At 51.2% G+C, this 24883-nt stretch overlaps 1 protein-coding gene across 1 annotated transcript in view; it reads right to left on the bottom strand.

Annotated features, from left to right (window-relative positions):
* The window catches only part of KCNMA1 (potassium calcium-activated channel subfamily M alpha 1), a 709595-nt gene extending 700373 nt beyond the window's left edge, over positions 1–9222 (bottom strand). The window contains 1 exon segment of the mRNA XM_055325743.1: positions 8815–9222. Within this exon segment, the coding sequence (XP_055181718.1) occupies positions 8815–9183 (369 nt within the window). The 5' untranslated portion in view covers positions 9184–9222.
* Positions 9223–24883: the final 15661 nt, after the last annotated feature.

The following is a 24883-nucleotide window of genomic DNA, read 5'->3' as shown; positions in this document are numbered from 1 at the left end:
TGGAACATAGTACATGTGTCATTGACAAAGAGGCAACTCGATGGCCAAGGGACAGCCCACACCTCCACCCACAGCTTCCAGCAAGACCAGACACATCCTGGAGGGCAAACCATCAGAACCAACAGCCAAAATGGACCCTTTCCAAACTTTGGGGAACGGGACAAGGAGAAACCTCATTACCCCAGGTGAAGGACACTGGGAAGTCATTAAGAAAAAAAGAAAGTGGCCTGAGAGGGGTAGAACTATGGGCTTTCTAGCCCTCAACAACACTGCTGACATTAACCACCACCCAGCTCTGGGCCTTCCTGGGCTGGACTTAGAACCCAAAATCGGGATCCCTGGGTGGCGCAGCGGTTTAGCGCCTGCCTTTGGCCCAGGGCGCGATCCTGGAGACCCGGGATCGAATCCCACGTCAGGCTCCCGGTGCATGGAGCCTGCTTCTCCCTCTGCCTGTGTCTCTGCCTCTGTCTCTCTATCATAAATAAAAAAAAAAAAAAAAAAAAAAAAAGAACCCAAAATCTACTATCCTCCAAGATTTGTTCTGTGTGTCATGGGAACAGACCAGAAGCAAAGAGGGGTTCGCGTAAGGAGAAAGATCTTTCCATTCATTCCAAGGTGTGAATGGAACAGTGGAGTGGAACAGTGTGGCCTCAGGTGATCGTGACACCCCCATCCCCCTATGATGACAGGGCTTGGGGCTCCCAGCACCGGCCCTGGGGAGGAAGTACCCAGACCCTAAATCTCCCTTTCACCTCTATGACTTCATAATGCCCTGTGATTCTGAGCTGGCGAGAGCAAGTCCCTGTCTGCTGTCCACTAACCTGCCAAATCCAGTCTCTGCTCTCAGATGCCGGTGAAGTCACTACGGAAGAAGTGGAGGAAGGAAAGGGTGAAGAGCAGCAGGAAGGAGAGAAAAGAGAAAGATAGGCGTTTCTGCTAAATGCCCAGAGTAAGCCAGATCTGGGGCCCTCAGAAAACCAGGCAGGCAGGCCAAGGAAACAGCATAGAGAATACCAAGTGAATGAGATGTCTTAAATAATTTCGCCTTTGGCCATGTAAAGAAGCATTAGTCATACAGGTAATGAGATCTCAAAGGGAGATGAGGATGTTCAGTATATCCATTCTGGACCCGGAGTGTCAATTACATTTCCAAATTGGCAATTAGACAAAGACAATCACCAAATAATGCCGAAAACAAAGCAAATCCCATCGTCCATTCTTCTGAAGCTGCCCTTCCATCCCCTGCCTGACTCAGCCAGCTCACAAGCAGCTGCTCATCGTGAACCAAATCCTTGAGCTGCTGGTCAAGAGAGACCTGGGTGGCATGAATACCCGAAACCCAGGAATGACTCAAACATCGTCGGGTCACCAAATCAGGCCCGTCCCTTTCACCAGCCTTTTTCCGTAGCTTCTGACAAATTACCCGGAAAGAGCAGCAAAATGTCCTGGCACCTGCTACGCTCCCACCCGGCCCCCAGCTAACCAGTAGGGAAAGGACCCTCCCAACACATATGTGCGCCTGTGTTTATATGACTCAGCCCCTGTCCTCAGGGGGTTTGCAGGCAACTCAGAGAGCAGACGTGTGCACACCCCATGAGAACACAGCTGCTTTTTTCCCTCTCACCCTGTCCAATAAAAGTCACAACGGGGTCTTATTTTTCCCCTGGTACCAGCTCGGTTTCAGGCACATAGTATGCACTTACTAGGTAGTAAAAGCCAAATCTAGAACAACAATCATAACCATAATATTCATCCGAGGATCGGTTCCATGCTGGACACTGTGCCAGGCCCTTCTTCATCCTGGCTGCTGAAGACGCTTTTGGCTGAGAGTTTCCTCCAGCTTCTCCTCTTCGACAATGGAAAGACATAAACAGCACATCTCAAGGAAAAAGTCCCTGACAGTACGAGCTGCAAACAACCGTGCTAAGGTGACAAAAGGAGCTACTCTCAATTTCACCTGCTAGAATCATTGAGAAGAGCAGCTGGAGGGCGCACTGTGCCAGCCAGCCGTCCTCCCCACACTCAGGATCAGCGTTGAGTCCAAACCTTTTAAGTAGAACCCTCCATTTGGGAAGGCCCACCCAGGACCCTGTGGCAAGTCAGGCTGGCAGTCTTGCTGCCCACTGACTTCAAACACTCCAGAGGGAGTGGCCAGTGGCTGGCTCCCTGGAGCATCACCACAGCGCAGCCCTGGCTACACCACGAGCCTTTAATTTTGCAAGAAGGTGGTTTGGCTGAGTTGCCGTCCTGGACGTCTGGAAGCCTCGCCCCTTGCAGGGTGACCAACTGGCGCGAGGGACAGCCCGCACGCCGACGGGCAGATGGCACACAGGCCACACCCTGTACACCCACAGAATGCTGCTCGGGCCCCCACAGGCCAACCCCAAACCAACAGCACTGGCGGGTGCCTTGGGAGGGGGCACCCGAACAATCAGCTCCAGCAGGGAGGGCCCAGACCGAACCACGGCAGCTCGGAGGGGCCTGCGCGGAGTCTTCTAGACCAGGCTGTCCTGGCACAGGGAACCTTCCGTGTCTCACCCCTCCTCACTGCTCAGGAGCTGGGAATTTCCATATTTAAAAATAGGCTCCATTTCAGGGAGGGATTGACTGGAGGCCGAGGAATGGCCAGAGCCTGGCTACTCAGTGTGGTCTGCACAGCACAACACACCTGCCCGTGTCTTGTGGGATGTGCGGAACTTCAGGCCTGACCCTGGACCTTCTGAATCACGGGCTGCATTTTAACGGCTCCCCAGGTGATTCGTATGCAATATTAAGGTGTGAGGAGCCCCAGGACTAGACCAACAAATGCTGTCTCCTGCCCTCGGAAGCAGAGGTCTGACATCCCAACTCAACATTCCTTGAGACTTCTACCCAGAGCAAGAGGACACCCCTTCCTCCGAGGCTGAGATTCCTTCACTGTGTGCCCAGGGCCAGGATTCCACCCACTGCAGAAGCATTTCAAAAGAGGAGGCACTTTTGGTCTGCTGCCCACCAAGCCCAGAAAGGCCCTGGAATTTCAGAGGTCCTTCAGGAGGCCTGAGCTCGCCCGACCCCTAGATATGTATCCAGGAAGGGTCAGGATTCCCAGCAGGGCCCCGGAGCCGTGGCATCACCGCATGAACACAGCCCTTTTCACCAGAGCCACAGAAGCGGCCCTCCAAGGGCTCCACGGCTCTGAAGTCCCAAGAAGGCATTGGCTGCCGTGACTTGCAGATTACTGTGGTCACTGCCACTGTGAGCCAGTACCCCCCTCACCAGCCGCCCACTTTGGGAAAGAGGCCCTGGCACTGCAGTCCACTGCCAGCCCGACCATCTCAACAGCATGTGTCTCGTGCCCTGGTGAGACAGAGAGGGACCCAAAGCAAGCACTTACTCCCTGCTACCAGGCACCCCCAATGAATGGCCCTATGCAGGGAAGAGGACAGTAGCGAGGCAAAGAGAGGGCCCACTTGGCCTTGGCATTCTTTCTGTCCCACGTATGTTTGGATAAGTCTCCAGAGTCAGCCCAAGGCCTTAGATCACCTGTGTCCTCCTAGGAAAGTCTATGAAATAGGGCTGGAGAGAGTACCTACCCCATAGGGCTGTGCTCTGTTACAATCTCCAATGTGCAGATGAGGAAACTGAGGTACAAAGCAGCAAAGTCCTTGCCCAAGGTCACAGGCAGACTCTTAGGTACCACACAGCATGCCTGACAGCTAGGCGAGTGTGTTCAAAGGGAGCACAGGTAAGAGCAGTTTAAGGGATTTCTCTACTACAGGACTTCTCCAAGCCTGTGATGTGACTCTCCAAGGTTGGGGGGGGGCGGCGCTCAGGTGTGCCACAACTCACAATGGTTTTCACATGGTAAGGACAAGTGCTCCACAGAACACACTTTGGGAAACACTGCTTTCAGGGAAGCTGGTGCCAGTACAGAGAACCCTGGCCAGGAAACTGTGACATAATCGGGGGAACAGGTCTGTGAGCTCCGGACTGGGGTAACAGGGAAGGACGTCGTCCCTTCTTGATGGTATGATGGGGGCCAGCCTGCCCTCCTACTAAACAGCTCCCATCCTCTCCAGCTACCACTCCCGGAGCCACACAGTGTCAACACTAGTCAACGCTTAGTCCACTGACATCCCCACCCTCAAAACAGCAGCATCCAAACACAGAGCTTCCCCTGGCCGCCCCTCCCCAATCCTCCAGCCTTGCAACAGCCAAGAGCCATGAACCCAAACCTCCATCTGACCCTGAGCGGCTATCGGACCCACCTTCCGAGTCTAGTGGTTCGTTTCAACTCAAAAGTTCTATGTGTTGTAGTCTGTGCCCCTCTGGGGTCAAACTCAAGTAATCCAGGAGAAAATAAACTCACCACTTTGCAGAGCTATTTACGGGAAACCTGCCTCGTGCCAGGCCTGTGCTGGGTACCATATACCCATTATTGCTATTCCTCAAAGCATCTGACAAAGTAGGCATCAATATGGTCTTTTTACAGATGAAGAAATCAAGGCTGGATGTGGCTGGCAGCCAAAGACGCCCCGCTAATGAGTGTGAGATTCACGACTTGCACCTGGGTCTGACTGCCGAGTCTCTCCTGAAGGGTGCACTTCCATCAGGAGTGCCGGGAACGAGGAGCAAACGCCCCCTGCACGAGGGCAGGTCAGCGGGAACCCCGCCGGTGACTGGGACCTGAGAGCTCGTCCAGGGCCAACCCTGAGGGCTCTGATCGGAGAGAATTATCTGAAGGCCACCCGGTGCAGGCAATCCCCAAGACGCGATGAGGCAGCGGGGCCAATCTGGGGTCAAGAATTCTGAGGCACTGAAGCTTCAGCCCCGATTGGACGCGTCGGGCCAGACCCTGGGTAATTACCGAGCCATAACAGGATCTGATATTTATATTACTCACCAACCTGACAGAGAAAACGTGTTGTTTTTCTCAGACACACAGCCATGGAGACAATGCCTCAATAATTCATTACATGCAGACCAGGCTTGATCAAGCCCAAACTTCCACGGGGAGGACAGCTCAAACTGAGGCCAGGTGCGGGCCTTTGCTGGGCCGCATTCGGGTCCCCCAGCCAGCCACAGCTCTGTCAGAAAGCTGGCCTCGGTTTCCCCAGGCTAATCTGAAGAGATTACCCTGACGTGTGCTGGAAGAGGAAAGAGCGGCAATAAAGACGCAGAGGCACCGTAAGGCTGAATTCCTCAAGAATTTGCCAAAAAATTGCAACACACATTCTGAGCTAGAAACTTTCCCCGTACTCTCTCGACTCCTGCCAACCACGGACACTAAATCCCAGAGCAGGAAGGGGCATCAGAAGTCACAGAACTCAATCTCCACATTTTAAACACAAGGAGAAGGAGACCAGAGATGTTAAATGAGTTCTTCAAGGTCACGGCCTTAGCCAGGCTGCCTGCGCTTCTCACTGTTCACTACAGTCTGCAACTGGATTGGACCTCAGAACGTCACAGCCTCGTGAACACAGAGCTCTGATGAAACCCAACAGAGAAAAACAATACTGTGAAAAAAGTACAGCAAAGAACACAGTACTGGATGATGGTGCCCAAGTTCTTAACAGGGGGGAAATGTGACAAGGTCTCTTACTTCCCCCAAAAAAAGTCCACATACCATTCTTTTCAAATTACTAAAGTCACTCATCATTTGAGATTCAGAGGCCAAAGTGCTAATGATGAGATGCCCCATGAGAAACACCCCTTAAAAAAAAAAAGGAAAAAAAAGGAAACATCCCTAGCCCTGGGTTCCTTTGATCAAAAAAGACGGTAGGGTCCCAGAGGCCAAGTACTTGTGACGTCAGAGCACCTTGCTGAAACTTACCTCCCACGGAATTTCAGATGCTAAAAACCAGCCCTCCACGGGACCCCAGCTCCTGGCCGATCATCCTGGGACTGAATGAGGGCGAGAGTGAGCACATCTGACGGCCAACAGAATTCTGGGCAAAAGCAGTCTAGGTTTGCTTGGGAAGCGTGGCGCTAAAACAATTATTCCAAGTTTAGGCCAAATGCATTCTTCTGTACGGATCTCAACAACTACCAAATACTTGGAAAGCAAAAAGAATGAAGGGCAAAAAAAAAAAAACCACCAAGAGGGCAGTAAAAATACAGACCTCAGGGGCAGAAAGAAAAGCCTAGGAAAGGTCTAAGTTACTATTTACAGGTGTAATGAGCTGGCTACACATGGTTCAAGTGAGAAAATCAAGGGGCAGTTATCAAGAGATTCTGGGCATGTTTTAAAGTGTGCTCCAATGGTATCAAAAGTGACCCGACACGGTCCTCCATTGGCCTCATAACCTCCCAACCAACTGCAGACACCTCTTGTCCCAGGTGGATTTTTGGTAGAAACTTCCAGTTATGTCAACTCAGCCGGCCTTGGAACTACAAAATACAGTCTAATAGACAGGCATCTTTTTTTTTTTCCAATGATCATTGCCAAAAACCTATTTTTCTTGAGAAGGCTAACAGAAGTTATGCTTGGTCATCGTTTATGAAAGAGATTCTCTATGGGAACGATCCCATCAGCATTTCATCACAGGTAGTGCAGTGGCATCAGTGAACCCCTAGAGTAAAAGGAGGTGGGAGCTGTGTTTAAAACCACAGGATCACAGAAACACCCAAACTTATTTGGACTTACTGAGAAAGTTTTCATTAACGATCAAGAATGTCCAATTCCTTAAGGATGAGGAGGCTGTTAAAAACTTCACCAAAATCGCTCAGGGGCCTCGAACATTTTAGATGCCCATCACGGGGAGCTATCCCTCCTCTGAGGACAGACTCAGACTCTCTCAGTAAAGGGGAAAAAACAAACAAAACTCCAGGACTGGACTGTGGGAGGAGGAGGAGATGAGTGAATGTGTGATCAAGAAGGCTCCATGAATAATCGGTTGAGAGGAAGGCAAGAAACACGGTCGCACGGTCTCGGGGTTCAGACTCTGCTTAACCTGTTTGCTTCTCTGCAATATGAGAGGCTTCCCACCTGGACAAGTAGGGAGACACCTCTCTGGAGGAGAAGGTAACTCCAAAGAAAGCCCGCTGGCCAACATCTGGAAGCCTCCAGAGAAGTGGGAGGAGGAGGAAGAGAGAGAGATGGCTTTTATTCTTCTCCCTTATTTCCAACACACCAGTATTTTCCAAAACACAAATGTGCTGCCACAAAACACAGCTGAGCTCCAGCACCCAGCGCCGTGTATAATTAATGATGGGGAGAGAGCGCCTGGGGTCACCCTGTGCTTCACCCACAGCCCCTTGGCTTCCCTACTCGCCGTGGCAACCGAGGAGGCTGCTACAAGTTGCCCAGCCCTACTCGAGTTCCAGGGGTCCTGGGATCAACTTTACTAGGAAAAGGTGTGAACATCCCCCCCAAGACCTGCTCCGCCCTCCCCGGGTTCCCCTCTTCTCCTTCATCTCCCCTCCGGCCGGCCGACCAAGAATGCTGGCGCCGTGAAGTCCCCTAGGATGCGAACTGCTCAAACACAAGGCGGCTCGATCCCTCCTTTTTCTCTCTCTCTTTTTTTTTTTCCAGTTCTTTCTTTTTTAATTCTGCTGTCTTTGATGAAAAACTGCCCCAGCCCCTCACCTTCGGCCAGTGGGGGGCGGGGGGGGGGAGAAGAGGACATCTCTAGGGACACGGCGACAGACCAGGCATTGAGCCTAGCAACCGCACTTAAGGTGTAGCGCGCCCGGGAGCAGGTGGGCGTCCCCGCGCCAGGAATAGCTCCAGCCGACACCCAGCCACCTCGAGAGCGAGCGCCGGGGAGCGGGGAGGAGGCTCCCGCACGGACCTCCCGCGCCCGCTCCCCGCCGCTGGCGGCATTTCCGGGGACCTAAGGAGGGTGGCGTGGGGGCGAGAGCACAGAGGCTGGAACGCGGGGTGGGGGTGCGTTCCACGGGCACATCCAAGGGACGGCGAGGCAGGTGGCACCGGCTGCGCGACCTCGCACATTCCTGAAGTGGCGGCCTCCGCGGGTTGCCTCCAAAACTGGGAGGCGTCTCCCCAACTTTCCCTCGCGGTCCCCGAAGTCCCCCCTCCACTTCCCCTGGCCACGTTCCTCCCCCGGGATTCCCCCGCCCAAAAGGTTTCCCCCTCGCTGCCGACTCCGCCAACTCGTCTCCCCAACAGGTTTCTAGAGTGCGGGCTGCCGTGCCGCCCCCCTCGCCCGCCACCCGGGCCCCCACCGCCCCCGCCCGCCACCCGGGGCACGCGCGCTCCGCTCCCCGGCCCCGCACCCCGGGCCCCGGCCCCCGGCCCCCGGCCCCCCCGCCCGCGACCCTGAGCTCTGCGCGCTCCGCTCCCCGGCCCCGCACCCCGCACCCGGGCCCCCGGCCCCCGGCCCCCCGCCCGCGACCCCGAGCCCCGCGCGCTCCGCACCCCGTCCCCGCGACCCCGAGCCCCGCGCGCTCCGCTCCCCGGCCCGCGCCCCGAGCCCCGCCCGCCCGCCCGCCCCCGCCCGGCCCCGCGACCCCGGCCCCGCGCGCTCCGCTCCCCGGGCCCCCGGCCCGCCCCCCACCTCCCCGCGACCCCCCGCCCCGCGCGCCCCGCTGCCCCCGCCCCGCCGCGCCCCGCCCGCGGCCGCACCAGGAGCCAGGGGCCGGGACTGGGCGCCCGCGTCCCGGAGCGCGCCGGTCGGGGGCAGGTCGGGGGCAGGTCGGGGGCGACTCGGGGGCCCCGGCGCGCCGCCCTCCGCGCCGAGCGGGGCGCGGGGAGGGCGCGGGGCAGGGCAGGGCAGGGCAGGGCAGGCGGCGCGGGGAAGGCAGGCAGGGATGCGGCGCGGCGCGAGCAGGGGTGGGCTGGCGCAGGGGGCGGGCGCCCGGGGCGCGCGTTACCTTGGTCTTGCCCCCGCAGTGGCAGCACACGGTCCACAGGTACTTGAGCGTCCGCCAGAGCAAGATGATGAAGAGGCCCCCGAAGAAAGTCACCATGGAGGAGGCCAGGAAAGCCCACCACATGCGCTGGCCCCGGCTGTCGCACGGCACCTCCATGGTCACCGGGATGATGAGCGCATCCATCTTGGGCTCGTGGACCGAGGACGAGGAGGAAGAGGAGGAGGAGGAAGAAGAGGAGGAAGAGGAGGAGGAGGAGGACGCGTCTAGGCTGAGATGGTTCGCGTGGATATTGCTACTCATTCTAAGACTGCTGCCTCCGCCGCCGCCGCCGCCGCCGCTGCCGCCGCCGCCGCCGCCACCATTTGCCATAGCTAGCAGCGGGCGGCCGGCGCAGGGGCTCGGGGGAGCTCCTCCCGCCGCCAGCGCCACCCCGAACACCCATCAACAGCCATGTTGCCGCCGCCGCCGCCGCCGCCGCCGCCGCCGAGCGCGGGGAGGGGGCGGGGAGGCGCCTGGGCTCGGGGCGCTGTGCGCGACCTGGCGGGGTGCGCCGAGATATATACGGAGGGCCGCCGCCGCCGCCGCCGCCGCCCTCCCCCGCCGCCCGCCGCCGCCGCCCGGGGGGAGGGGATGCAGCGCGCCCCGCCGCCCGCTCCCCGCCCGGCCCGCGCCCCGCCGCCCCACGCCCCTCGCCCCACGCCCGCCGCCCGCCGCCCGCCGCCCCGGGCTGCGCCGGCCCCGAGCGCGGGGAGCGAGGACGCACCGCGGGCCGCCCGCGCAGGGGGTCCGCGCCGCCCCCGGGCCGCCCCGGCTCTGCCCCGGCCCCGCGCGCGCCCCGCGCCCCCGCGCCCGCCGTGCGCCACGCGGTGCGCTGCGCTCCGGCCCGGGACCCTCCCCGCCGCGCCCCCGCCGCCCCGGGCTGAGCGGGCGGCAACTAGTGAAGCGCGGGCGGCCCGCCCCCGCCCCCGGCCCCGGCGCCCCCCGCCCCCTGGGCTCCGGCTCGCCGCCCCCGCACGCGCCGGGCCGCCCCCGGGGACCCCCGGGACCCCCGCGCCGCGCCGCGCCGCGCCGCCGAGCCCCGCGGCCTCCGCTCGCGCGGCCTCCCCGCCTGCGCCGGCTCCTCCCGGCCCCCCCCCCCCGCCCCTCCCGGCCCCGTCCTCGCCGCCCGAGCCTCTCGGCGCGCTCCCCGCGCTCCCGCGCCCGCAGCCGCCGGCGGCAGCAGCTGCAGCAACTGGAGCGGGCGCGGGCTCAGGCCGCCCGAAGCGGGAGGGGAGGAGGCTCGCAGCGCCGGCTCGGGGCTCGGCACGGGGCTCGGCACGGGGCGGAGGGCCCTGGGCGGCCGCCTGGCACGCGCCCTGGCCCCCGAGCGCGAGGAACGGCGCCCCAAATCAGGCTCCGGCCCGGGCGCCTCTCTCCAAGGTGCTGCGCCCCCAGCCGAGCGCCCGACCCGGGGAGGGGAGCCCCCCCCACAGGCCGTTTTTACCAAAGGAGCCCCCGGTGGGGAGGGAAGGAGGGACCAACTGTCCACACCGCTGGCCGGACACCCCCAAATCCTCGTGCTTCGGGAGTGAGCAGGACCCTTCTCCAGGATACAGACCCTACTTCGACCCCTTCTGGCCTCTATCTAGTTCACTCATCCCTAACCCTTTCCTAGGTGCCCCGGTGCCCCAAGCATGGCTGGAGGCCGGCGGGTGGTCTGTGGCCCTTGACAGCAGCAGGTGGTTTTTCTGTGTTTTCCTTATTAAGGGGCAGAGACTGCCCAAGAGAGAGAGAGGAACAAGGGGGACCCGGCCTCAGGGATGGTGCAAGCTCCCATAGACAATGGAGTTACCCCAAAGTCACTCCCATTTTATTTAGCCTCAAGCCCCATCGTGTGAGGAGGGCAGCTTGGAGGAAGGACGCTGTAGGTGCCATTCGAGTCTACACCCCCCACCCCCCCACCCCGTTTAGGGCCTTCTCTCCTACCTCCACCCTTAAAGAGGAGGAGGAGCCTGGTTTTGTTCAGCAGCCTCTAACCCTATACCACAGGGGAATACCTCTTGTGACACTCTCAGAAATGTTGCTTCCTCTGTTCATGGCCCTTCCTCTTGGCTACCAGCTGGACCAGAAGTTTTTCTAGTGCTAATTAGAAGGAAGATGGTCACGCTCTCCCCTCATTGCCCACAGTGGTTTCCCCAAAGTTTCCAGCTCATTAGTTTAAGCCTAATTGGAATCCTCAGGTTCCTTTCAGCCCTTCCTGTGGTGAGGGCCAAGTTAGCATCCTTTACTGCATAGGCCAAGCCTGCTTCTGCGGGAGCCAGAGCTCAGCCCTGCCCCTTGCCCCTGGAGGCCCTAGGATGCTGAGGAGGACCCAAGAAGGGAGGCCCAGCTGGGCAGAGAGGCTGAAGAGAATGTTTGCAGCTTCTCCAGCCTCATCTGGAGTATGTTCCTTGGGTTCAGGACACATACCCTTTAGAAAAAAGTCCAGGCCAAGGTCAAAAGGGAAAGTAGAATGAAATCAGGGTTCTTGAGTATTTGGTAGTCAAAAAGCAATGCATAAAAGGGAGCTACAGACAGTATTTTCCAGAAAGTGAAACTGTCACCCGGATAGTGCCTGTAGCCTCATCCTTCGTGTACGGCAGCCTCTCTCAACATGTCTGTGCTGCATTAGTCCCTGCAAGGACCCTGGGTTCTTCCCAGCACTGGGTTCAGGGTCAGCCCTAGATGGCTGTGGCGACGTTGCAAGAAGGTAACAGTGACCTTGAGACTCCTTCGATTTATTAGCCCTCTAAATGGCTGTACTTTGCTATCTTTGGGCCTTAGCATATGCCAGGGACGTTAAGGACTTTCCTTAAATCAAGTACAAGATTTGAAATTTAAAAATAAAAAGAGCAGGGAAAGCTAGGATTGTCTGCCCACAGGGATACGAAGCCCCCAGAATGGATTCCCTCCCCCCTAAAACTGAGCTTCCACAAACCATGAAGCCTCTCCAGGCCTTCCTGGGCAGCCCCCACAACCTGAGTTCCCTGAAATCACCAGTCTGGGGCTACCAGCAAGAAGACACTGGTTGCTCTGACTTCTGTCACCCCAACTGCAGAAACCCCAGCTGTGTCCAGCTGTGTTTCTCCACTGTCCCCGTCACCGTCCCATCGGCCTTCCAGGGTGCTGGAGGGCCTGTCTCCTACTGTCTTCATTGCCTCTGCCCATGCTGGGGGAAGCTTTTAGCAACATCTGTGTTATCCAAACCTAGGCTGAGTCGGGATTCATCAGAGTCTCTTGCCATCAAAATCCATATCCTACCATTCCTGCAACCAGCCAGTCCCACACCAGCTCCCGGGATGGCCCAGCTGGAAGGCCGTGGACGAGAGTGCTATTGTCCACCAGAGAAAGCCCTCATCGGGCCTTCGCCCACCTCTCCTGCTACCACCTTAAAGTCCACCAGCTTCAGCACCAGGTCCTGCAAACCTGCATCTGGCCTGACCAACCAGGGGAAAGGTCCCATCAGACAGAATGGAACCATCAGCGCCTTGCATTTATCTTGTTTCCTCATTTGTAAAGTTGGAATAAAAACAGGAACTGCTCTGCCTCCCTATCTGCAAATAACAAAGGGTGATTTGTAAGGATGAAAAAGAAAACATTATACAGGTCTTGGTTGTAACTGCCGTGACCCAAAAAACAGCCAAACTCCAACCACATCTTCTGACCCCAAAATCAGTACTGGTTGCGTGAGCACCAGACTGTGGGGGAGATGCGACCAGTTAAAACTATTGCCCCCTGTCCCCACCTGGCTGTTCCGCACCCAACGACCCCCTCAGTTGGGATAAGAAGTTAGGCTAAGTGTCCCTGCTGTCTGCGGCAGGCAGCCGTTAGGGCCTGGAGGGCGCCGCAGCCAGTGGGTGGACAGACTCCAGGACAGGATAGAGAGGCCCGCCGGCGAATAGCCCCGAGCATTTGCCCTCCTGTAGGTGTGTCTGCAGCTGGGCACCGAGGGCCATCCATCACACACGCACTGAAAGCCTAACCACAAATACAAACCTCAGCCTCCTCCCTGTTCTGAAAACAATATAGGCCATTTGTTTACTTCTAAATACATTTATAAACTTCTCAGAGGGGAGGGCAGCCTCTTGATCATGTGAACACGTGCCTACAGCAGCTTTCAAAGCAAATCAGGGTCTCAAGCTTCTAAAGGATTCTAATCTGGACAATCTCAACTGATGTAAAAGAAATAAATAAAAATGCGTTAAAATGCAAACTGAAAAAGTCGAGCAACTAAAGTACTAGTCAAGGAGAAAAAAAAAAGAAAGAAAATTGTATTTACTTAAATGTTGGCCCAACACCGTAACGAAAACTGGGTTTCATTTTTCCCCCAGCCTGGACCCAGTTCCAACAAATCCTGGGGATTTTGCTAGGGAAGCCGCGGGGACACCTAAGTGATCTAGCGCCCTCTGGTGACCCTTTCTGGCACTTGACATGATTTGGCAAATGCTTGAAAAAAGGGCCTATTAAAACAGAAATTTGGTGCGAAAAATTCCCAAAGATCCTGCAACCACAGCAACAAGAATTACCCAGTTGCCAGTCCTACCGTCATATAAAGCACTGTGATAAGGGCGGCTAACAGGCTTGATATTATCACCCCTGCTTTGATGTCCGATCTTCTAAGCTACAACTACCATTGGTGACCCATACCTCACCAGTGCATTCGGTTCTAAATGGTTAAAGTACTCTCCCCCTCCTCGTCCTCTCCAGTCTTTATAATCTCTTTGTGGTATAAGAGAGGGCAGTAGTCATTCTCCCATTTTACAGGTAAGAAACTGAGTCTTAGATCTGCCAAGTTACTCGGCATGACTAGAGGGCCTAGACCTTTGGAGCAATTTCTCTCTCTGTGACTTACCATGGACAAGGATGAGCATAGCGGTCTACCACTGAAACTCTGCCCAAGAGCCTCTGAGTTCCAGAAGGGATGGCAGAGAACAAGCTTTGAGCAGTTTGTTTATAGTAAATATTTATTTTACATTTACTTCTGCTTATAAGAATAACTCAGACTCAAAGATTTTGTCAAACATTTCATAAAAGGATATAAAACTTACCTAGAATCCCACGGCCCACCAGTAATCATTATTAATATTTTCATATATTTCTTTCTCATTATTTTCTTAGCGGTGGGGTGTATTTTTGAAAAATTAGGGTTAGATTGAACATCTAATTTTTAAAAGGTTTCATTTATTTATTTACTTGAGACAGAGAGTGGGAGGGAGAGCACCAGCAGGGGTGGGGGCAGAGTGAGAGGGAGAAGCAAACTCCCCACTGAGCAGGGAGCCTAAGGCAGGATGCCACCCCAGGACCCTGAGATCACAACCCTTGCCAAAGGCAGATGCTTAACCAACTGAGCCATGGAAGCACCCCTGAACATCTAATTTTTGTCCTATTTTCCCTTAAAACTACATTGTAAGTATTATTGTAAGTATTGGTCATTAAATATAACCAAAAAAAAAACACTTTTTTAAAAATAATTGAATAATATTTCATTAGATGGCATACTGCTGACATTTAGGTTGTTCCAAAATCTAACATCTTTTTAAATAAGTCCTAAAAGTTTATGTAAATGATCCAAAGTAGTTGAAAAGATGCCCTGAAGAAGATCGCTGATATTTTTACATCCTAAACCCAGTAGCCGTCTTCCAGGGCTGGAGCACGTGCGAACCAACCAAGCCGTGGGATACCTCCCAGCCTTGCCTCGCATACTGGCGTCAGATCAGCCAATGCTGAGTGGGGAATGTGAAGAATAGTGTCCTATCATCCTCTGTCATTGTCCCCAGCGCCAGCCAGGTTACAAACTTGCAAGAATATAGTCATCATTCCCTTCAACTACATCCTTGGCTGAGTCAAAGTAGACCTCGCTCATGGACCGTGGCCTGGTTTGAATTTGACTCCCACTTGCATTCCACAGGACTTCTGGAATAATGACTGTGCAAATTCCCATCTCCCTGTCATTCTGTGATCGCTGTCACTACACCCACATGCCAGTTCTATAGACCTTGCTTCTGGGAGGTAGGCAGGGCAAAAACTAATCTGCTCATTTTTGCTGGTGGCCAAAGAAGGAGTCAAAGGTGAAGAGATTCTCCCTGATACTATCCAAATTGTTCTTACTTTCAGACCAAGAGACTTTTTTCTTTAAGTAGGCTCCACACCCAACAAGGAGCTTGAACTCACAACCCCGAGGTCAAGAGTCAACATGCTCTACAGACCAAGCCAGCCAGACACCGCAAACCAGGCAGAGACTTTCTAATCCTTTTCTTAGAGGATCCCTAATTGGTCTTTGCAAAAGCAGTGGTTCGAGATCTGGGTACTCTAGTATGTAACCCATCCCTCGGCCCATGGGTGCCTGAATGACTACACCATAAAAGGGACTGTGCAGATGAGCTGAGGACCTCCATCCTGCCTCTGCTCAGAAGCTCGTATCACGTTTGCACGTAAGGACAATGCTGAGATCATCCTTCCCACTTGTAAACCCTCTTGAGAACAAGGAAAGATGAGTCGAAAACCAGACATCCTGTGGGTTTCATTGACTTCTAATTCCGACTTGTTCTGTCTGTGTCTGCTTTGGGCACATTATCCAGAGCAGGATCCATCTCTTCCTTTCACACTGATGACTGGCCTCCCTGGAGGTCACCTCCTTTCTTCAGCTTTAGTATTTATCTTACAGTTGTCAAGCTTTTTACTTCCCAAGGATGAGATCATGCTTTTGTGTCTTCAAAAATTATAAACTATGTTTTTATGAGAGGTAAGGCCATCTGTGCAAAACCAAGAGATCCTGCTTCTGCCATGTTTTTGCAAATATAAAAAAGGCAAGACAAAAACCCAAGCTATCAATATCCTGGGAGTAGCAGAAGAATAAGACATAAAGGAGATGGACCAATACCTGGTAACTGAGTTAAAAAGGAAAGTTGATTAAACGTTTTTTTTTTTTCTAGGAATTGTGGACAGGAAGGAGAGGTAGATCCTCCCCATCAGCCAGGACTTGAGTCCTTGAGTCTGCCACCAAGCAAATTCTCCCCCAGTGACCTTTGCCAATTGTCTGGCCAGTCTAGCAAATCCAAGCACAAGAAAGGAGGGGCCTCTGGTTTTTCCAGGTGCTGAAGCCACTGCTGTTTGGAGGCATCCACTGAGTGCTTTACCAGCTCTTCCTCCCTGGGGAACCCCTGAGGTGGGCTTGTATGAGCACAAACTTTAGATACTTGAGATAGTTCTAGAAAGACATCTTACACTACATATCTGGAACAGAGCAGACAGGTAGAGGCAGACACTGCCAGGTATGTGGCTGAGTCTTTGCTTTTGGAAAGCCTCCAGGAACATCAGGATTCTGTGCTGAATGAATTTTCTGCAAGGTGCTACATTGAATTGGAGACTTATAAAAACGTCCTTTTGGTTATCTATAAATCTCATTGTGGCCTCCCCTCCTTATAACAAAACTGAGGGGATCCCTGAGTGGCTCAGCAGTTTGGCGCCTGCCCTTGGCCCAGGGCGTGATCCTGGAGTCCCAGGTTCGAGTCCCACATTGGGCTCCTGGCATGGAGCCTGCTTCTTCCTCTTCCTGTCTCTCTCTCTCTCTCTCTCTCTCTCTCTCTCTCTCTCTCTGTCTTTCATGAATAAATAAAATCTTTAAAATATATATATAACAAAACTGAAAACTGTAAGTTGAACAAAGTAACCCACAAGCTGCCCTAAGCTGTCCCGGGAACTCCCTGAGTGATGGCTAGTCATGGACTTACGGCTTTTTATTTGACTTGCTCTTGGCTCTTCTATCAAGATATGTCTTGGTGACCTATACTGAGACAGATTGGCTGGTACGCGTAAGTGGCTTTTATTTCAGAAGGTAATACACATTTTGTTTAAAATACAATGGCTCAGATGGGAACTCCACCCCCTTTATCATCATTGTGGAAGTTCAATAGTTCATAATCAGGTGGCCGTTGCAATGGCTTTCCATTAAATTCGATGGGGGGGACCATTTAAGTCAGAACCAATCTGAAGACTGCACAGTCCACACTGCAGTGTCCAGAGGGTTTGCTCTGCTCTTTCATCCATGGGTCTTCTGGGGAGACTGGCGTCCCCAGCACTACCTGGGAGTTGAGATCACAGGCAGAGAAATGGCATGTGGGCAGTACATGCCCTTCCTTCTAGGGCACGTCATGAGTACCCACGTGATTATCACACGACGTGTCCCCAGATCTAATGCAAGGCCTTCCCCAACTCTTAGATCACCTTCACAATCTTACCGTATCATCATGCTGCCTTTACTGGTATTTAATATTTGGCTCCAAGTGACTCCTATGATTTACTCAAACTTATTTCAAAAGGAAATTTTAATAACACTAGCTTTGTGGAAAACCAGCCTTGCTATAAATATAAGGTAAATAAATGATAATAAAAACACAAAAAAAAAGATAGAAATAGAAATATACAAATGCTAAATAGAAGAAAAGTGTAAAAACATCTAAACAGGATAAATAAAAATGAAGGCTCTCACCCTGAGGCCTGGGCTCCCTCTGCTAAATGGAGTAATTGTTGAGGGTTATACAGGTGGTATAGGCAGGCTGGCTGTCTCCGTGGCAACTAGGTTTAAGAAAGAATTGAACAGGGTATGACTTTCTCATGGAACATCAGGATGGAATCTGAGATAAAATCATCCTTTGCACTACCTGGAGTCACACAACTCATCCTTTGAGCAATGCTGTACTTTCCTATTTGAGGCAGTTCTTACAGGATCCTGTAAAGCAAGCATCACCCTCACCATATAGATGTGGAACCTGAGGCTCGGATAGGTGAAGTGCCCCGTCCAAAGTCACACAAAGCACTAGCATTTGTTCTGAGGCCAGAGGACAACAGCTTTGGTGGTCCTGACCTTCACCGGGCCACCATAACTCTAGAGCTGGAAGAATCTCCAAGGTCTTTCTGTTTGACTTTTTCTTTGGAGAAGGGAGGAAAGTAAGACTTGGAAGTATTCAGTAACCTGCTCACTCTTTGCTCACCAGTAGCTGAGCTAAAGTTGGAATCCAGCGCTCCCATTCCTTATCTGGTGCCTTCTCTGCCCTCTCAAATGCCACCTGGTCAGCAGATGGGCCTGTGGAGGACTGGGGGTGGTGGTGATCTTTCCTCACCAACATCCCTTATGTTCCCAGCAGGTCTCAGAAATTCTTTCTTGCTGACCTTTCTTTAAAATGCTAATCTGGCTCTCAGAGTTTCATGGGGCCCTTTACCCCATGGGGAACCCACTGGCCCAGTGAGCCTCCCCCCACTGTGGGTCAGTATAGAGGACCTCAGAAGTCTCCTAAGCCAATAACAGGCACCAGGAAGTTTGCCCCCCATGGCCTCTGGGCCTCTGTGCACCCTACAGGGGCCGGGCATCCTGGTTAGCCCACCAAAGGCTCCCCAGTGGGGGATGTTCAACACAGCAGGTGCATATGGCAGCCCCACTCCTGGGCCTCTCACTGGAAACCAGACCCAGTCTGAGGTCAAGATGGGAACTTTGAAGAACCTCTGTGGAATGAGCCCTGGAGTTGCAGGCAAACCAGGACCTTTCAAGGCCGTGGGGAGACTGGCAGGGATGAAGGCAAATAGCAGGAATGGGTGCCCCTGTGGAGAGAAAGAAAGCATGATGGGGTGGAGCTGTGTAGAAGTTCACAGGAACAAAAGTGTGAGACCTGGGAGAGAAACTTGGGGATAAGAAGGAAAGGGAAGAAATGAAGTGAAAAGCTAAAGGAAGGAGAGGGAGGGAGACAGACACAAAGTCAGAGAATTAGAAAAAGAGATGTGAGACCCAAGACACAAGGAAGACATGGAGACATGCAGCTGTCCCCAGCCCATTGCCTCTTCTGGGTGCTCCTGTTCCCTGGGAAAGCACAGCCAGCTGTGGCTGTAATTCAAGGGGATTTGAAAGCCCCAAAGCTTCAACAGTAAGAAACAAATCATTTCCCCTGTAAAGGAAAGACACAGAATCCTGGTGGCAGATTCCGGCTGGTGAACCTCCCCATCCTCTCCAACCACAGCCCCCACCCCCCCACCCCCGACGTTCTGGGCTGTCTCACTGTCCAGGAGCACAGATCCTTGAGATGCTCAGCCTCCCTGTCAGGGAGACCCTGCAGATCTGTAAAGTCTCCTGGTTTGCTGGCAGGGGAGCCTGGGCTGTGTGAGTAGGAGTAGGAGATGAGGAAGGAATCCCTTCATTGCGTATATTCCCCTCACCAAGATGAGGAGTGAGAATAAGACTCAGCAGGATCGATATCTAGAAAGTGCCATGCAGCCAAGAGAAAGAAGCTTCAAACACCCATGCCACGACTCCTCGTCACCATTATCAGCCTGCAGTGTGACACACTTCTAGAGAATTCCACCCAGCCCAGCCTCCTTATCAGGGAAAGAGATCAGGACACTGGTCTCTCTGGGTGACTGTGAGTACTTTAAAGCCAAGGGCCAAGCCAGAGAGGGAAGAGTCACAACCTAACATGTCCTAGTCCACTTCTCCAGGGCTCAGCTCCCCAACTCTGTGAAGGAAAAAGCATTATTTATTTATTGGGTAAATATTTATTAAGCACCCACCATATGCCACATACCGCACGCTACCAACAGTTCCAATGAACAGTCTTCCCATCCCTAGCAGCAATCCCAGCACCACACAAGGGGGCCCTGGAGGCCCTACTACATGTATTAAAGTATTTTATATCATAACCAGGGGAAGTGCTAGGTCAGCCCTGAAGTGGCTACACAGGCTGGCTCTGGAGTTGACAGAGCTGGGTTCAAATTTCAGCTCTGCTCCTTTCCCTGGCTGTGGGGTCTGGGTTAAGTTTCTTAGCTTCTCGAATTTCAATGTCCCCATCTGTAGAGTAGGGGGGAAGTGCCTCCATTATGAGTTTTTACAAGGATCAAATGAAAGAATGCAAATAAAGCCCTTAGCATAGTACCTGGCACAGGTAATGTCTGGACCCTTTACTGTCATTTGCTATTATTAATAAAAGCAGAAAGGTGGTTCTGTAAATCTATTCCTGCTTTCTCAGAGGATCCATCCTCTGAAACATACAATGAGATACTTCCTCTGGTTCATCACCTGTTACCTTGTCATCACACCCCTGTCTCAACCCAGGAATGATGGTGTTTCTGTTTACCTGTCTTTGTTTGCTGTTCAATGTTGTCTCTTCTCCTGTGACTAAAGAATTGTTCCATCTCCTTTTTCCCCTTTCCAAAACCTTTGCTCATTTCTCTTCTCCCAAGGCTAGATGTGTTCTCTGGTCCCAAGAATGCATATCTCAACAACAAACAAGCAGAAAAGCTTGAAGGGAACACATGGTAGAGAAATAAGTGCTCTTCTAATGAGGGGGTAAAGAGCTTTAGTTATCTTTTTTAGTAGCTTGTCCATATCATCAGCAGAGATGAGTATTTGATGGTCACCTAATATGCTCGTGAAAGTGTATTAATTGCTGGGAAAAAAAGATACATATCTTCAACTGAGGCTGAGAAGGATTCTCAAAGATAAACCCACATTGAACATGAACTCACAATCCAAAATTTCAAAACCCATGAAAAAGCCATCACATCATGAGCAAAAGTCAATAGACAGAATGAAGCCAAGTTCATATACGACTGCCAAGAACTTCAGGTAAGAGAATAATATGATAGAGACCATAAAATTAATTACTTTAAATTATTAAGAGCTTAAAAGAAGGAAATAGAAAATGAAAAAAATCTAAAAATGGAACAGCCACAACAGTACAAAAAATAAGTGGATTTGGAAAAGAACCAAAAAGAACTTATGGAAGATTTACCTTAATGGCCAATGAATTTTTAAAATTCAGTAAGTGAGAACAAATAGCAGATTGGACTTGATTGGATTATAAGAATTAGGCAAATAAAAATAGGTCTGAGAAATATACCCAGAATGGAGTGCATGAGAGGAAAAAAAGAAAGAAAGAAAAGCATTGACCTGGTGGGCACAGCAGATAGAATGAAAATGCCTGTTCTGTAATATATCTAGTGAGAGTTCCAGGAAAAGACCATAAAGAAGGAGGAGAGATAATATTCAAAGAGGTAATGGCTAAGAAATGACGAAAAACAAGAATTCGCAAATTCAGGAAGCACAGGTTCTAAGGATAAAGAAAAACCCACCTACAGATGCCTTGTAGAAAAACTGTAATTCACCAAAGTCAAAGAGGAAAATATTCAAAGCAACAAGAGAGAAAAGTGAAATTACCTACAGAGGAATGACAATTAGCGGACTTCTCAACAGCAAAACTGGAACCAGGGACAACAGAGTAATATCTTCAAAGGACTGAATGAAAATAACTGTCAACCCAGAATTCTAATGAATAATTCTAAATATCCTACCTTTATTTTACCCATGAGGCTGAAATAAAAAGGGTTTTAGACAAATGAAAACTAAATCTTTCATAAATAGACTCACCCTGATTGAATTTCTAAAGGGGGTGAGCAAGTGAACCCAAAAGAAAGTCCTAAAGAAGCATTGATGAGCAAAGACACTGATTACCATATAGGGAATACTAAACAAGCTTAAATTATAAAACAACAACAATTATATTAAAGATAGGGACACCTGGGTGGCTCAGTGGTTGAGCGTCTGCCTTTGGCTCAGGGCATTCCAGAGTCCTGGGATCGAGTCCCACATCAGGCTCCTCGCAGGGAGCCTGCTTCTCCCTCTGCCTCTCTCTCCATGTCTCTCATGAATAAATAAATAAAATATTTAAATAATAATAATAATAATATTAAGGACAAATTTTGGAACCCAAATACTAGACACAATAACCTGTGAGTACATTAGCCTTAGGCATATTGTTATTTGTCAATTGTTTGTAGGAGGGCAGAGGTATAAATTAACTTGAGACTGTGACATCAAGTGAACACGTTAACATTTTAGGAGTAACCACTGAAAGAATGAAAACCAAATGGACAGCTCCCAAATCAAAGAAGATGAAGAGGGAAACGAAAGCAGAAAAAAGAAGGAAGCAGCGTAGAATAAACAGAGATAATAAAAGAAAATGATGGCTATGATCCAAAAGACAAAAAATAATAAGTTTTGGTGAGGATGTGGGGAAAAGGGAACCCTTTTGTGCTGTTGATGGGAATGCAAATTGGTTACAGCTACTGTAGAAAACAGTATGGAGGTTCCTCAAAAAGTTAGAAGTAGAAATACCATACAATTCAGCAACCCCACTTCTGGGTATTTATCCAAAGAAAACGCAAACACTAACTCAAAAAAGTATGTGTACACCCATGTTTATTGCAACATTATCTACAATAGCCACGACGTAGAAACAACCTAAGTGTCCATTGATACACACACACACACACACACACACACACACACACACACACAAAGGAATACAGTCAACCATAAAAAAGAATGAAATCTTACTATTTGCCACGACATGGATGTATCTTGAAGGCATTATGCTAAGTGAGATAAGTCAGAGAAAGGCAAATACCAAATGATCTCATGTATATGTGGAATCTTAAAAAACCAAAAAATTTAAAAAACACAACAGCATAGAGAACAGATTGGGGATTACCAGAGGCTAGAGGTGGGAAGTATGGAAAATACAGTTAATAATATTCTATATATGAAAGTTGCTAAGGGAGTAGATCTTAAAAGTCCTTGGCATAGGGAACAAAAAAAAAACCTCTGTAACTATGGGTGGTGATGAATGCTAACTAGACTTATCGAGGTGATCACCTTGTAGTATGTACAAATATCAAACCATTATGTTCTACCCTGGAAACTAATATAATGTTATATGTCAATTGTATCTCAATTTAAAAAAAAAAAAGAAAGGGATCCCAGGTGGCTCAGTGGTTGAGCGCCTGCTTTCAGCCCAGGGCGTGATCCTGCAGATCCAGGATCGAGTCCCACATCGGGCTCCCTGCATGGAGCCTGCTTCTCCCTCTGCCTGTGTCTCTGGCTCTCTCTGTATGTCTCATGAATAAATAAATTTTTTAAATAAATAAATAAATATAAAGAGAAAATGGTAGAATGTATTCAAACATACCTAAAGTTACAGTAAACGTAAACCGATGCAACTAAACAATTAAAAGAATTCCCTGATTGGATTTAAATTGTTTCAGAAAAAAAAAATAATAAATAAATAAATTGTTTCAGAATGTGTGTGTCCCAGAAACACATTTGTAATCTAAGGACCCAGAAAAGTTGAAAGTAAAGGACTGGAGAGAGATGCCCCAGAGAAATTCTCACCAAAATAAAACTATTTTGCAGTTTCATCATCAGACAAAATAGACTTTAAGATAGAGAATGAGCAGAACTGATGTACCTGGAACAGTGGGTGAAGAGGGGGAGCCATGGAGTTCCAGCAGATGGAATTCCAGGAGCAAAGACACCAAGGGAGGGTGTGTCTAGCAAATTGCAGTGGCCCAAATTCAAATAGAGGGTAAACAGGAATTCGTAATGGTACCCTTTTGTTCTGCTATTTTTTCAAACGCGTATTTTGAGCATCATGGTGCGAGGCATCGTGCTAACTGGCCTGTATCCGTTATTCCTTCCCCTCTGGTAAACCTCACCACGCAGCATCTTGCTCAGATGTGTACTGACGGTTGCCACAGGAAAGAGAAACTACCCAGAGCATCGACCAGTGGGAACGACCACTGTCAAGTGTGTCACTAATCAGGGGACACCTCCAGGCCTGGCTGACCATCCACAGCTGGGGCAGCCTCCAAGGCCTGCACAGGTGCTGGTGCCTCCGACACCCCTGATGGAAACCTCCCCTGGGATGATCAGTCTGGTTGCCTCCACTCCTTTGTCAGCGTTCTCCCCACCATGTCACAGGCCACCCAGGACACTCGGTAGAAAGCATCGCTGTTTCCACATGTCCGTGGCCCAGGGTAAAGGTCAGCTTCCCATCAACACATCTTACCAAGAAGCACTCTGCAGCTCCTGAGGGGCTTGCTCTAACCAGGGAGATGTGAGCTGTTAACTTCTTGCTCGGATCCTCTAACCCAGCCAGAAGGGAGGTGATTTCCTGGGTTCCTTGGCTGCTGGTCATGATAAAAACAAAAACAACCCAAAAACAAAGGTGAAACAAAACAAAAGACTTTTTCCTCTTCCTAGCCACCCCCCCCCATGCTACACCCAAACAAAAGAGGGTAGCTGTGGGAAATCAACTAATAAGAAAAACAGAATACAATAAGGCCATTTATCTTGAAGCAAACCGGCCCTTCAGTTTCCACGGGACATCCCATAACTCATCCTTTCAGGGAAGCACTTGCACGTCAGTTGCCTTGCTCTCTGGGCACAGAGCACCATTAACTTAAAAAATGGATCAAGTGTTGCGGGAGAGACAAGTCATCAAGCATGGTGCTGGGGAAAGGGTGCGGTGGGCTTCGTTCGTGGAAACACAAAGGCCACTTGCAGGCTGCAAACTTCCCCAGCGGAATCTTCTGGAGAGAGCAAGCATCTTCCATCGGGCAATCCCACCAGCGGCAGAGCCGGGCCCTGGGAAATGAAGCCTCGAGTTTCAGTCTGCCAAAATGCCAGTACTTTTTGTTTCTCAACTTACTCACAACTTGGGGTCCCTTCTCTGAAGGTAAATGAGGATGGAGACCGCAGCTCCACTTCTGGACCCTATTTTTAAATATCCTGCGATCTAATTATTTTTACAACCAAATTTTTGTTGGACGGCGGGACCTCCTCTGGGACTATGTAATTACCTGGCCCCATTTGCAGGCTGAAGCCCATGGCCATGAGGTTGCCCGAACACAGGAAAAGGTTTTGTTGTACCTACGTTGCCTTCGTTGCCAAGTTATGCGTAAATCATTAACCGGTTTTAAAGACATGTTCCATAAAAACCTTCTTCTGGGCTCCATCCAAGGCGGTGGAGCCAGCATGGTCTTGGATGGGTATTTCAGGAAAGCTAGGCGCAACCGCAAGGAAGTGTGGTGCCTCATCATGGCACTTGTCCGGATATTGTAGGAAAATTGCGACCAAAAATACCTCCTGAAGACAGAATGACCACAGGGCCTGAGGCACACTGGCGGTGTCAAGGTGTTCGGTTTTTTCCAAGAACGGCACCTAGACTAC

The sequence above is a fragment of the Nyctereutes procyonoides genome, unplaced genomic scaffold (assembly GCF_905146905.1).
Source record: "Nyctereutes procyonoides isolate TBG_1078 unplaced genomic scaffold, NYPRO_anot_genome, whole genome shotgun sequence".
Classification (NCBI taxonomy): domain Eukaryota; kingdom Metazoa; phylum Chordata; class Mammalia; order Carnivora; family Canidae; genus Nyctereutes; species Nyctereutes procyonoides.
Note: the sequence above shows the minus strand (reverse complement) of the source record. Positions and strands in the feature narration are given on the sequence as shown.